General features: G+C 39.5%; 1 protein-coding gene across 1 annotated transcript in view; it reads left to right on the plus strand.

Moving 5' to 3' along the window:
- The window catches only part of COL14A1 (collagen type XIV alpha 1 chain), a 172,580-nt gene that overhangs the window by 22,558 nt on the left and 135,998 nt on the right, over window positions 1–14,024 (plus strand). The window contains exons 6-10 of the mRNA XM_029923320.1: window positions 135–286; window positions 1,887–2,016; window positions 3,290–3,435; window positions 5,989–6,118; window positions 8,176–8,315. Coding sequence (XP_029779180.1) covers window positions 135–286; window positions 1,887–2,016; window positions 3,290–3,435; window positions 5,989–6,118; window positions 8,176–8,315 — 698 coding nt within the window. The remainder of the gene's footprint in view (window positions 1–134; window positions 287–1,886; window positions 2,017–3,289; window positions 3,436–5,988; window positions 6,119–8,175; window positions 8,316–14,024) is intronic.

Here is a 14,024-nt window from a genome sequence, read left to right on the forward strand (position 1 = left end):
TGAATCAACTTGGCCAGAAATGAAATCTTAGCAATACCATAAAACTAATAGTCAGTTCTAACTAATGGGGTTTCCTAGGTGCATAGGAAGTAACTTTGGAAAAGAGGTTCACTTTATGTGTTTCTCTACTCTAGCGTCAGCCCTTGCCACCAGTGGGCCGCCTACACAGCTGATTACTTCTGAAGTCACTGCCAGGAGCTTTATGGTTAACTGGACTCATGCCCCAGGAAAAGTGGAAAAATACAGAGTCGTGTATTATCCTGCCAGGGGTGGAAAACCAGACGAGGTAATAAGATGATATTTTCAAAGCATTATTTTCATTCCCTCAAGTGTTCCTCAGTAGTGAAGACAAGACAGAAATGCGTATATGAGGAGACCATTTTGTCACAAACATTGAAAATTCTTTGGACTGCAGCACATTTGCATGTGTCCACTTTGTACTCCCATCGCTCTGGCTATGGCATTTACACCGTCCCCTCCCACCTGTATCAAATAACCCTCAGCGCTGGTCATGTGTTCATTTCTAACATAACTTATTTTGACGTTTTTCTTTGTAAAATCAAGACGCTCTAAAGCAGAAGGAATCAGGGGTGCCTGGATGGCTCAGTCAGTTGAGCGTCTAACTTTGGCTTGGGTCATGATCTCACAGTTGATAGGTTCAAGCCCCGCATCAGGCTCAGAGCCTGGAGCCTGCTTCTGATTCTGTGTGTCCTTCTCTCTCTGCCCCTCCCCTGCTTATGATCTGTCTCTCTCTGTCTCTCAAAAATAAATTTTAAAAAATGTTAAAAAAAAAAGCAGAAGGAATCAGTGGTTAATTACATGGCCAGAGCCCCTTTTTGCTACTCATGTATTCTTTCTACTTTGGGAGTGGTCTGAACTTTCTGCCTTAATGAAGTATGTGCATTCCAAATTATGTGGTCATAGGGTCCTCCAGGGTTTGAGATTTCCTGGCCATTTGTGGAGAGACGAGTGCAATAGAGAAGCCACAGTAAATCATCTGTAGCCAACTTTTTCATGGCTTGGCCATCACAGGAGAGAACACCTATTACTAGATGACTGGGTCTTTCTGATTTCCTACCTTGGATACAGCAGTCACAGGGAATGTGATGAGATCTCACTTTTTTTTTCTTTCTTTTTGAAGTACTAACCTTTGCTTGTTCTAACCTCTGATTGACCTCAACATGTTTCACAATATTCTTATGCATTATGGCAGGATTTTTAATTTTTTTTTTTTTACTATTAGAGAAGTAAATCAGGGAGATTTAAATCAATTGGCCAAAAAAAAAAAAGTGCTTCCAGTGGTTCTATCTTTTTCATGACTAATAAAGCTTTTAAATGCTCCCCAACACTCCATAGAAAAATATCACATGTCAACTGTTTTAAGTAGAGGTATGTAGGATAACAAGTAGCCTGGGAAAGGCACTCTCCGTCAGGTGAGGATTAATAAGGGCCTTTTGTACATATTCCATGAAAGCTGCCTCACTTCACATAGGAATTCAAGGAGCATTAACTACCTCAGTGGAAAAGAGGATGTGGCACAATAAGGAAATATTTGATGAAGGGCATCTTGGTGACTTAGTCAGTTAAGGGTCCGACTTCAGCTCAGGTCATGAGCTTATGGTCTGTGAATTCGAGCCCTGTGTCAGGCTCTGTGCCTGGAATTTGGAGCCTGCTTTGGATTCTGTGTCTCCCTCTCTCTCTGTGCCTCCCCTGCTTGCACTCTGTATTGCTCTCTGTCTTAAAAATAAATAAACATTTAAAAAAATTTAACAAAGAAAATATTACTGAAACATTCTTGTTAGAGTTATTTTGCTGTTTGGTTTCAACTCTGCTTGCCAGTTCAATTCAATTCCATATTTTCATTCCTCAAACTGTTGTTTAATCAGGTGGTGGTGGATGGAAGCGTATCTTCTACAGTGTTGAAAAACTTAATGTCTTTGACTGAATATCAGATAGCTGTCTTCGCAATATATGCTCACACAGCTAGTGAAGGCCTGCAGGGGACTGAAACCACACGTATGTATTGAACTCTACCCCATTCTGACTTTGTACTGCGTTGCTTTGGTGGCCATTCCTAAACTGGAATTCTGCTCAGTTTGTACTTATGGCCATCTTGATTCAAAGTCATAGAAAATAATTGCAGTGCATGCTAGGGATTTACCCAAGGGATACAGAAGTGCTGATGCATAGGAGCACATGTACCCCAATGTTCATAGCAGCAATGTCAACAATGGCCAAAACATGGAAAGAGCCTAAATGTCCATCACCTGATGAGTGGATCAAGAAGATGTGGTATATATATTCAATGGAGTATTACATGGCAATGAGAAAGAATGAAATCTGGCAAAGTGGATGGACCTCGAGGGTGTCATGCTAAGTGAAATAAGTCAGGCAGAGAAAGACAGATACCATATGTTTGCACTCATAGGTCTAACAAGAGAACAGGAGAGACCTAATGGAGGACCAGGGGAGGGGAAGAGGGAAAGAGAGTTGGGGAGAGAGAGGGACGCAAAACTTGAGAGACTATTGAATACTGAAAATGAACTGAGGGTTGAAAGGGAAGGGGGAGGGGGGAAAAGAGGTGGTGTTGATGGAGGAGGGCACTTGTGGGGAAGGGCACTGGGTGTTGTATGGAAACTAATTTGACAATAAACTACTTTAAAAAAAAAAGAAAATAATTGCAGTGCATATGTGGGACTGGCCCATGCTGTCATTCACTTTGCAGGTGCTGCCTTTTGAGAGGGATATCATAAAACTCTGGTGGTGAAGGGCGCAAAATACATGTATTAACTTAATAAACAAATGTTTGGTGAATGTGTATTATGAACTAATTTCACCACTGACTCATTCATGTCTCCTCACTGTCTCTGACTGAATGTGTTGTTGATGGGTGCCTTCACTCATGAATTTGTTCAACCAGCCACCCATTCTGTCATTTGCTAAGTGATGCAATGACTATTTTTAATCACTGCTCCATGTCAGACTCTATGCTTGGTGGTGGGTATAAAACAATGGTCAGAAGAGTCTCCTTGCTCTTGACTGGCTCCCAGAGAAATGTGCCCATCACTGTAGGCGGTTATAAGAAACTAGAAGATGTTGTTCTACTTTTAGATATTCATCGTGTTTTCCCTCCCAGAAGGGGTTTGCATGGCTGTATGTACATATTTACGGATGAATCTCATCTGAAAAATAAGCTGTGTTTACCTAGTAGGTAGTAACACATAGATAGTATGAAAAAACAAGCACGCTGATAAATGACTGAACATTGAAAGAAAAAATTCTCTCGCAGTGGCTTTACCCATGGCTTCTGACCTTGAACTGTACGACGTGACTGAGAATAGTCTGAGGGTAAGATGGAACGCAGTGCCCGGAGCCTCAGGATACCTGATCCTCTATGCTCCTCTCACAGAGGGTCTGGCTGGGGATGAAAAAGAGGTAAGCACCTGCTGTCTCCCTAGAGTCCCAGAATCCATGACTTCCTGAAAATGGATTTTTCTTATTATAAACATTTAATGTATAAAATTTAGAGAATTCACTTTAGTGAAAGTGGAAAAAGATCACCTGTAATCCTGCCACCTAGAAATCGCTATTGTTAGCATTTACTTAAGTCCTTTTCAGTGCATTTTTTTAACACACCAAATGGGAATGGTTTTGTAGTCGTCTGTTTTCATTTTGTTTATTGTGAATATATTTCCATACCATTATAGAATGTTGTATATGGTACTTTTAAACAGTCTTACAGGATTCCATGGTTGGTTTGTACCAGATCATGTTTAACTAATTGCATGTTATTGGACATTTAGATAATGTGTTGTGCCCATGTGCTTTTGTGATCATTCTTAACATGTAACTCTGCAAGGTTGTCCGATTATTTCCTTAGGATACATTTGTAGAAATGGAATTGCTTTTTTCAAATGGCATGCAAATTATTAAGGCTTATGCTAAGGATTAGCAAATGACTCTAGAGAAGTTTGTTATAATTTATATTGCTGTATGTAATTCACAAATGGCTATTTCCCCCTATGTTCACTGACTTAGAAACTTTTTCTTACTAATTGGAGAGGTAGAAAAATGTATTGTATTGGTATGAATTTTTTTGCATTTGTTCATTTTAAAAGTTGAATCTTTGACTTTAAAATGATTTATTTTGATCTTTGTTTTTAATTTATAGTGAATAATTAACTATAATATAGATATTCAAGGAAGAGGAAATGTCTATAAGCCTTGGGAGTGGAGGCCAGGCAAATTGAGTGATTAAGAGGGGGAGTTCAGAACTCAAGTCATTAATACTGTCTAACCATTGTCTTTAACATTGCCTCTGGTGACCGAAATGGTTAGGGCCCGAAATATGGTGAATCTGAGCATCAGGAACAGAGCATTGGTGACATGTGGGTGCTTTTCTTAATTCCAGGGCTTAGACAGCTTTACTTTTCTTGGATTTAATGTTGATCTGAATTATTTTGGCAGAAGGGAGACTTCAAAAATGATGATAGGATGATGATCAGTTTCACTAAGACACAAAAAAATAAGAAAGAAAGGAATACCGGTTCACACCCAGTAGATTAGCAAACAGTTTTTAAAGTCTAATAATAACCGCATATTAGTGAGTGTACAGGGAGCAGAATCATTCATGTATATTGGTATGCAAGTTGGTACAGCTGCCTTGGAGAATAATTTGAAATATATCATCAAGTTGAAGATATATATAATTTTTTTAGGAATATATCATAAGGAATCTCCCTGCAAGGCTTTTTTGGATGCAGGCACTTGGTCAGAACAGAATGTTGCAAATCACCAACATGTTCATCAATAGAGGAATGGAAAATAGCAGTATATTTATACAAGTGAATAACATAAGAGAATGAAATAATATCATCTCTGTCCCCTTGTATCAACATGGATAAATCTTGAAGCTTAGTATTGACAGAGAAAAAATTGCAAAAAATTTTGTTGACATGGTTCCATTTAGTTAAACATACAAAGCTATATATTATTTACAGATATATACACAGTAGAAGTAAAAAATCTGGATCAATAGGACACATCTTGACACTAGGGTAGTGGTAGTGAACAGAAAGAATGAGACAGAATTTGCATTTTATCTGAATATATTAGCTTTTTTAAAATAAGATCGGAAGTCAATATGATAAAATGTTTCTACCAAATTGAGTGATGTGTGTAACAGGGTGAATTATATTCTTTTCTCTACATTTATTTTATATATGTTGAAATATTTCGACTTTAAAATTTCCAACTTGACAATAACATTGGCAGTTGTGTGACTGGAGACTGACTGTGGAGATATTTTTCTTGCTTCCAAAACAAAAATAAAACCATGCTGTCATGCACTGCTCACACTGTTGAGAATGTTGACTAGTTTTTTTTACTTCAAGGTTAGAAAAGTCATCCTGGAATCAAAAAGCAAATTACCAGGTCAAGGTGGGTTGATCGGTGATCTCTTCTGAACCCTGGAAGGAACTTGCAATCCAAGTGCGTGGGCCCCTTTGGTGAATGAAGCAACAAAACTGGTCCAGCTCAATCAGGCTTGAGGCAAACACTGGGCACCCAGCCGAGGGACTGGTTAGAATTAGCCAGGGGTGAGAGGTGCCCACTTGGCTGTGTCCCCAGCTTGCTAGCCTAGAGCTTATACTCTTTCTAGACAACATTTGTGACTCAGTTCCACCCACACTCTTCTGAGGACTAAAGTTTTGATGCTGTTATCCTGGCTGAGATTACTACTTGTCCAGATGCAAAGAGTTATCCTAAAACAGCATGCGTGGTACGTTCAGTTTTATATGGTCCCCTGGTGTCTGTTCATAATATACAATGATACAAGATAATGAAAAGTTATGAATGGAGCCTGTTTGAATAAGGGGTTGTGAGGAGACAAAATCTTATTCTGTGATATCTCCCCTTTACTCAGTTACACTCTGATCCGCGTGAGAGGTACACATTGGCAAAGGATCTGATAATGTGTGTTCTTTTCAGATGAAAATTGGAGAGACCCACACCGATATTGAATTGCATGGGTTGTTGCCCAATACAGAATACACAGTTACAGTGTACGCTATGTTTGGGGAAGAGGCCAGCGATCCTGTTACAGGCCAAGAAACGACATGTGAGCAATTCAGTTGTTAAGATTAAATGCTGTAATAAAAGGTCAAATAAATGTTGGGATTCTAAATTAGAAATACTGTTTTAGATTCAAACCTCTTAAGAGCTCATTTTAATGTAAGAAAATGTGTATTTTATTTAGGGGAAGGAAGTGTACTAGTTGATTAAAAAAAAGGAGGGGAGTGGTCCCAAAAATTGATGTCCCTGGGTACCTGGTCCTAGGACTGGCATTTATTTTTATTAAAAAACATTTTTTTTACCATTTATTTATTTTTAAAATACAGACAGAGTATGAGCAGGGGAGGGGCAGAGAGAGAGGGAGACACAGAATCTGAAGCAGGCTCCAGGCTCTGAGCTGTCAGCACAGATCCTAACGCGGGGCTCGAGCTCACAAACTGTGAGATCATGACCTGAGCTGAAGTGGGATGCTCAACCGACTGAGCCACCCAGGTGCCCCCAGGACTGGCATTTTTATGCAGTAAGGAAACTAGACATTGTTCCACCACACTGCTACATTTAATTGGGCTCCAGAAAAATTTAGGGCAAAGTATGTACAATGTTTGAAATAATTCTATTGCTTTTCTCTCTCCTAAACTTTCTAGCCCCTTAAGTATTAAGAGAGTCACTAAGTTCTATAGGCTCTTTAATGCCAAATAATCAACATATATTGAATTAATGAAAATGATTGGCCTTTGGGGTGAAGAAGAAGCATACTTTGTGGCTATGGCTGACAACCATGATTATTTGTCTTCTGCATTTTTAGTCTGCTGGCTCTATCAGCACTGTGTCACAGGCTCTTGCGTCAAATGACCGATTGCCTGGGTTAAACTCTAATTGCTCTTCTGCTCCTACTGTGACCTTAGCCAAGTTACCTCGACTGTATGACCTGTATAATGGGATGTTGTAATCTCCTGGCGGTCTATTGTAAGGGTTTAATGAGATCCATGTATTATTATAATGATCAGTTCTAGACCTTCTCGGATTCATACAGAGCACACAATAGACCTTAACAATTGTTTTTACTATAAACCTATAAAAGCTCATGAAACTGTCAGAGATTATTGACAAATTTTAATCTGTTGAATCAGAAGGGGGGGCCTTGAAGAAGTACAAAAAGCCATGGAATTGATGGTCAAGAATCTGCAGAAATACCATTACCTCTTTAAATAATTTGAAAGCAGCAGCGAAGTGTTTATTTTTATTTTGCCTCACAAAGCCACTGGGATTTATCCAGGTCAGGATTCCTACTCATTGAGTCAACAAATATATATTGAGAACCTGCTATATTGGAGATAAAGCTGAGAACAAAATTACTTCCTAGTCCTCTGAAATTACAATATATTGAGTGCGAGATAGAGTAGACCAATAAAAATACAATATAAAATATAAGCCCGGGAGAAGAGTTAGGTAGCATTGGGGTGGAAGGATTACTTTACATTCAGTGATCATGGAAAGCTGCAGGGAGGAGTTGACATACATTCAGAAACCCAAATCTTCAATGACCCAAAGGTTTTTGGCCTGAGCAATGGGAAGAATGGACTCTCCATTTGCTCAGAGGGAAAGATTGAGAGATGCCACTTAACTGGACAAGTTAAGTTGGAAATACCAAATGGATACCCACGTGGAAAGGACAGAGGCCATCAACCTCATTTAACACATGGAAACTGGGGAGAGGAGGAGGATAGTGACTTTGCCAGAATCATACAACGGTTGAATGAAATAGCTAAGATTTAATTTCAGGTGCTCTGGTTTTTGATCCGTTAGGTTTCTTATTTACAGCAGGTTGTAGTAATAGCCTTGATTGGAGAAGAAGGGTACAAAGAACTTATCTAAAATTTATTTATTTATAAGCATGTATGATTATTAATACTATTCATCCTGTACAAGGAAATTGTTTTGTTAATTTGTTAATTTTCTTTGTTATAAGTTATATAACATATATCTGGGTGATAATTTTCATATGTAAGTAGTTCAGAAGTCAAAGATGCTGGGGGTTTTGTGGCTTTTTAACATGTATGTTATTTAACATTTTAATTATTTTCTATTCCTCTTACTGCAAAGTGCCTTTAAGTCCACCAAGAAACCTGAGAATCTCCAATGTTGGCTCTAACAGCGCTCGGTTAGCCTGGGATCCAACTTCAAGAAAGGTCACTGGTTATCGAATTGTGTATAACAACGCTGATGGGACTGAAATTAATGAGGTAAACTGTGGATCACCATGTATTTTTCATTTTTTCATTGTTTGTTAGGTTTATTTTTGAGAGAGAGAGAGAGAGAGAGTGCACAATCAAGCAAGCAAGGGAGGGGCACAGAAAGAGAGGGAGCCACAGAATCTGAAGCAGACTTCAAGTCTGAGCTGTCAGCACAGAGCCTGACATGGGGCCCGAACCCATGAACTATGAGATCGTGACCTGAACCAAAGTCAGACGCTTAACCAACTGAGCCATCCAGGTGCCACGTGATGTCTTTTCTTTTGCTGGTTGTCTATTAGTTTTTTATGGTTGCAGAACCAATCATCCCAAAACTACAGTGGCTCAAAACAATACTAATTGTTTATTTTCTCTCATGGTTTTGTGTGTAAGGGGGAATTAGTGCATCAACTACTTGGACATGTAGTTCTGGCTTCGGGTACTCATGAGATGGGAGCAGAGAGTGGCTGGAGCTGGTGTCGTCATAAAGGCTCCGTTATTCATTTGTCTGGTGCCTGGTCTGGGAAGATTGGATCAGCTGGGAGTCAGAACAGCTCTCTGTGTCTCTAAGTAAACTCTTCACGTGATCCCTCCAGCGCAGCAGCTTTAGGGGAACTAGACTTTTTACACGTTTGCTCAGAAGTCCCTAGACATGTGTCCAAAGAGACAGAGAGTGAGCGAATGTGCGCTAGGTGGCAGGTGTGTCACCTCTGCCACATTCCACTGGTAGGAGATGTCACAAGTCTCCACATGGATTCAACATGGGGAGGAACACAGGTCCCACCTGTGGTGGGAGGCAGGAGAGGTGGGAGACATATGTTGACGTGACCATCTTTGAAGTATGTAGTCTGCCTGTGGAAGGAGGTGAGGAAGTAGGTGTCTTCTAGATGTTGTAAATGAGAAAAAATGGCTGTGTTATCCAGCATATCCCTCTGCTGTCAAGTAAACTAACACCCGAAAGATGCGAATCATATGAGTTAAATGCAAAACTGAAGAATTCAAAACTTGAAATTGACGAAGATGCTTTGAAATAACAGAACTTATTAAAACTCATGAAGATACAGTATCTTATGCTCACTGACTAATACGCTTCACAAATTCTTTCCTTGGGAACATATTTTAACAGGAAAGATAGCAGAGTTATTATTATTTTTCCTCAGCTTGGTCCAAGAAATTAAGACCAAAGGGAAGTAGGCTGGATTACATCACTTCTATTTTCTGACCAAATAAAGAAACTATTTTAATTTGCAGAGACAAACTGTTTCCTACAATTAAATTCAAGCAGTAGTTTGCAGAATGACCCCTCATACAGGACAGTGGGTAATGATGGGCAATAGTGCACATTTGCTGATATTTGATATTTGTATATATTGTAAAATGACCAGCACAAAACATATACTTAACATCCATTTAAACAATATGTAGCTGTTGTGGCCTCTTCTGATATTTTGGTTATTTGCCTTAATGAAGAATGAGCCCGGATTAATTTGTCGAGAGCTATATATGCTTTTTTTGTAGGGTTTTTCAATCTTGGAGATGCCTTTGGCACTTGCTACTTTTAATTTGCATTGTGCTGGCAAACTAGAAAACTATATTTGGTAAAACTGAATTTAAAACATGAGAAAGTGGACTATGAATAAAAATGTGAGAAAATGTTGTTTGAGTAAAATGCATAAACAATGTGTGGTTTTGTAACATTTTCTTTTTGACTGGTGTGTGTGTGTGTGTGTGTGTGTGTGTGTGTGTGCGTGTGTGTGTGTGCATGCGTGTGTCTATGTTCTTATTTCTTAATTTTTAACCACGCAATTAAGATTAGATGTTGTTAACCAGATGTCTTTTGTGTGTAATATTACTTTGCCTAATTTGTAATATTGCTAATTTGCCTAGTATATGATTTTAGGGGTAAGTATTCCTATTATATTTTGCTTTGACTTCTATTAATTAAGCTTTTATTTATAGGTAATGTTACAATTGAATTTTTGGGATATTTCTAAAACATTCTGAAAGGAATTTTAAAATATCCCAAATAAAATCTGCTTCTATATAACATGCAATTGATTGTAAGCTTTTGCTTACATGTTATATTTCTGTGCTTTACCTCCAGTTCCTCCCAAATTCCCTCCTTCACTTCTTTTCTTCCTTTGTCTGCATTATCTGTCTCCCCAACTGCTTGGAGACCAAGGAATAAAAATGAAACAGAGCACCCCAATGTTGGTGATGATGATGGTGATGATGATGATGTTGGTGATGATGATGATGATGGTGATGATGATGATGATGGTGATGATGATGGCGGCTCACACGTGTTGAGTGCTTACCTTGGGTCAGCCACAGTTCAAAGAGTCCCCTCATGCAATCCTTGGAGAAAACATGTTGTCAGACGGAAGGCAGAGCCATCTCAGACAACACGGTGCTAGGAGAAGATTTGGGGAAAAGTACAAGCATGATGGAAAACTAAAGTGCTGCCATTTGAGTCTTATAAATGAAAGGCCAGTTTTTAGATTCCAAGGAGGGTTCAGTTTCCGACAGTTATGACTCAACAGCAGAGCCCAGAGCGGAGCCCAGTCCCTCATTCCTCCTCAGGGACTTTATCTTCATCCCTCCCAGAATTAGACTGAAATTAAGCTTTTAGGCCAGACTGTTTGGAAAACTTTCAAAAATAGTTGCATAACTGTGAGATCATGGTCGTTTGTTATCATTTTCCCAAACTCTTCTACATCTTGAAAGTCCTACCAAGAGAAGCAGTTCCAGAACTTAGTCTAAAGCATAATATAACTAACAAAAATATATGACACCTTAAAGTTTTCATTTGGTCAAATGAAATAATCAATAGTTAATGCATAAAATGTCATCTGTACAGAGTCAAATAAATTGCTTTAATAAATATAATAGATCTTTTCTACAGATAAAAAATATATATGGAAACATATTGAAAAGGTATACAGTTACATATATATGCTTTTATGTATATAAATCTGTATATAAAGGGGCAAAACTATATGTGTATATACACACTTTTTCCCTTTTCATCTCTTGCAATACCTAAGAAACTTTATTTTTAACTGCTTTTGTGGATGTCTGATATCTTCACTAAATTGCTGTTGGTCACAGATTTGAGACTTAAGAGGTCAAGTTAATAGTTTTATATCTAGAAAGCTAGTTAAAGATTGTTGGGCCTCCTATTTCTTCTTTGTAACATAGTTATTATAAATACCCAGGGTTTGGTGGGTGAGGAAGAAGCTAAATAAGACCATGAATGTAGAGTTCTTGACACATTGTAAGTGCTCAGTAGACTCAGCTATTATTTAAAAAAATTTTGTTAATGTTTATTTATTTTTCAGAGAGACAGAGATAGAGTGTGAGCAGGGGAGGGACAGAGAGAGAGGGAGATACAGAATCTGAAGCAGTCTCTAGGCTCTGAGCTGTTGGTGCAGAGACCAATGGAGGGCTCGAACCCCTGTACCGCAAGATCATGACCTGAGCTGAAGTCGGATGCTTAGCCGCTGAGCCACCCAGGCACCTCTAAACCAAAACAACAGAAGCAATTTGCAAATATAATTTAGAAGAACATCTTAAACCCATATTATTTTAAATACGGATTTGTCTTTTCTGTGAAAAGTAATGAAGCCACACTGTAAATAGCGTTTACACGCATAGGATTTAGAGTCTGAAACATTTGTGTTGGAGTACTAATACCACTAGCTGGCTTTCCGTTGGGCAAGTTTCTTAACTTTTCAGAGTCTCATGTTTACCCTCTTCAAATTAAGCATAACAACTAGCCACACTACAAGGTGGGCTAAAGATTAAGTGAACTAATACATGTGAACCACACAGATAATACCCCAACCAAAGTAAACATGAAATGCTAGGATAAGCTATACTATTATCCGGCCCAGATTCAGAAGAGGATGATCCATATTTTCAGTTGACTTCTGCTATGTAGCCAACACCCCCGCTGAAAATAACAGTCCGTGATTATGTAACCTGGGCAGAGCTCAGCAAGGACAGCTTGGCTCTGCTGCTCCTTGTAGTGTCAGCTGAGGTGACTCTTGCACATTCTGTGGGAGCATGACTGGGCCAGACCTTCCAAGATGACTTCACTCCTGCGTCTGGTGTCTCAGCTGGGCTAGCTGAGAAGGCTGGGGACCATCGGCCCTCTCTAGCAGAGCGGCTCGGGGTTCCAGTTGGGTGAAAATGGAAGCTCCTCCCCCAGGGCGGACACTCCCCTTTTTGACCTGTGGTTGATTTCTTAGCGGTGCATATGGTTTCTGGATTGGTTCTTCGTTCAGATGAGCCCTTTATTCTCTTTCCTAACAAGGAGATTTGGTGACTCCTCTATGCATTCAAAAACAGATATAATTGAACATGCAGTACTGAAGAGGCGAAGCAAGGTCCTGCCCTGAAGGGGCTTACACTCACTGCAGGAGAAAATACATAAGTACATAGGATATAAGATGATTTCAGGCTGTGTTTGGTATTGGAGAGGAAACAAAAAAGGACAGTGTTAGGGGATAACCCTATGAGATACATGGAAAGAGAAACCTCCTGTGAAGTAAAAGTTAAGCACAGTCCTGAGTGATGACATAAGTCTAGTTTTGGAAAGAGCTAGGGAGAGAGGGTCCCAGACAGAATGAATTGTGCGTGCAAAGGCCCTGAGGTGGGAAAGACATGGATCCGACAAGTCAGTGTGACTGGGGCTCAGCAGGTGATTGGAACTAAGGCAAGAAGGGTGCCTGGGTGGCTCAGCTGGGTAAGCGTCCAACTCTTGATTTCTGCTCAGGTCATGATCTCACAGTTTGTGTGATCAATCCCTACATTGGGCTCTATGCTGAGAGCAGCAGAGCCTGCTTGGGATTCTCTACCTCTCTCACTCAGCCCCTCCCCCTGCTCATGGGTGCTCTCTTTCTCTCTCTCAAAAATAAAGAAATGAATTAAAAAAAAAAAAAAAAAGAACTGGGCTGCCTGGGTGGCTCAGTCAGTTAAGTGGCTGACTTCAGCTCAGGTTATGATCTCACAGTTTATGGGTTTGAGCCCTGTGTTGGGCTCTGTGCTGACAGCTCAGAGTCTAGAGCCTCCTTCAGATTCGATGTCTCCCTCTCTCTCTGCCCCTCCCCCACTCATGCTCTGTCTGTGTCTCTGTTTCAGAAATAAACATTAAAAAACAAAAAAGAACTATGGCAAGAAAAAGGATCACTACTCCAGATACTGCAAAGCCAAGGGGGTCATTGCAAGATGCTTGGTTTTGGTTTGGAAGGCAATAGATAGCCAAGGAAGGCTTTAAGTAGGAGAATAACTCATTTTAGATTTTGATAAAGGCCACATTGACTGCTATGAGCAAATCCATCCAGTAAGCTTAGTCACTTTCTCCTTAACCTCAGGTAGTGTCAAGGTCAGTTATTGATGGTATCACACATAACAGATCTCACTGACATTGCTCTGAATGTCTCTTGAAAACATTTTAAGTGGGATCCTTTTTTTGGCAGAGTCTGCTGTCAGTTACATATTCATTTCTTCAATTCCCCAGACTATCTTTATAGCTAGAGCATCTTATCGTAAGTACCTCTCTTATAGAGGTTTTGTAAGGGTTAAATGAGAGGATGTATAGAAAATGCTTTAAGGGGAGGCACCACTTACTTGGTATGTAATATGCCTCCAGTACAATATAGCTCGGAAGCCCAAGATCCAACCTTTCAGTGATAAAGTGTATCTATTTGTTCTCTT

Source organism: Suricata suricatta, chromosome 15, assembly GCF_006229205.1.
Source record: "Suricata suricatta isolate VVHF042 chromosome 15, meerkat_22Aug2017_6uvM2_HiC, whole genome shotgun sequence".
NCBI lineage: Eukaryota > Metazoa > Chordata > Mammalia > Carnivora > Herpestidae > Suricata > Suricata suricatta.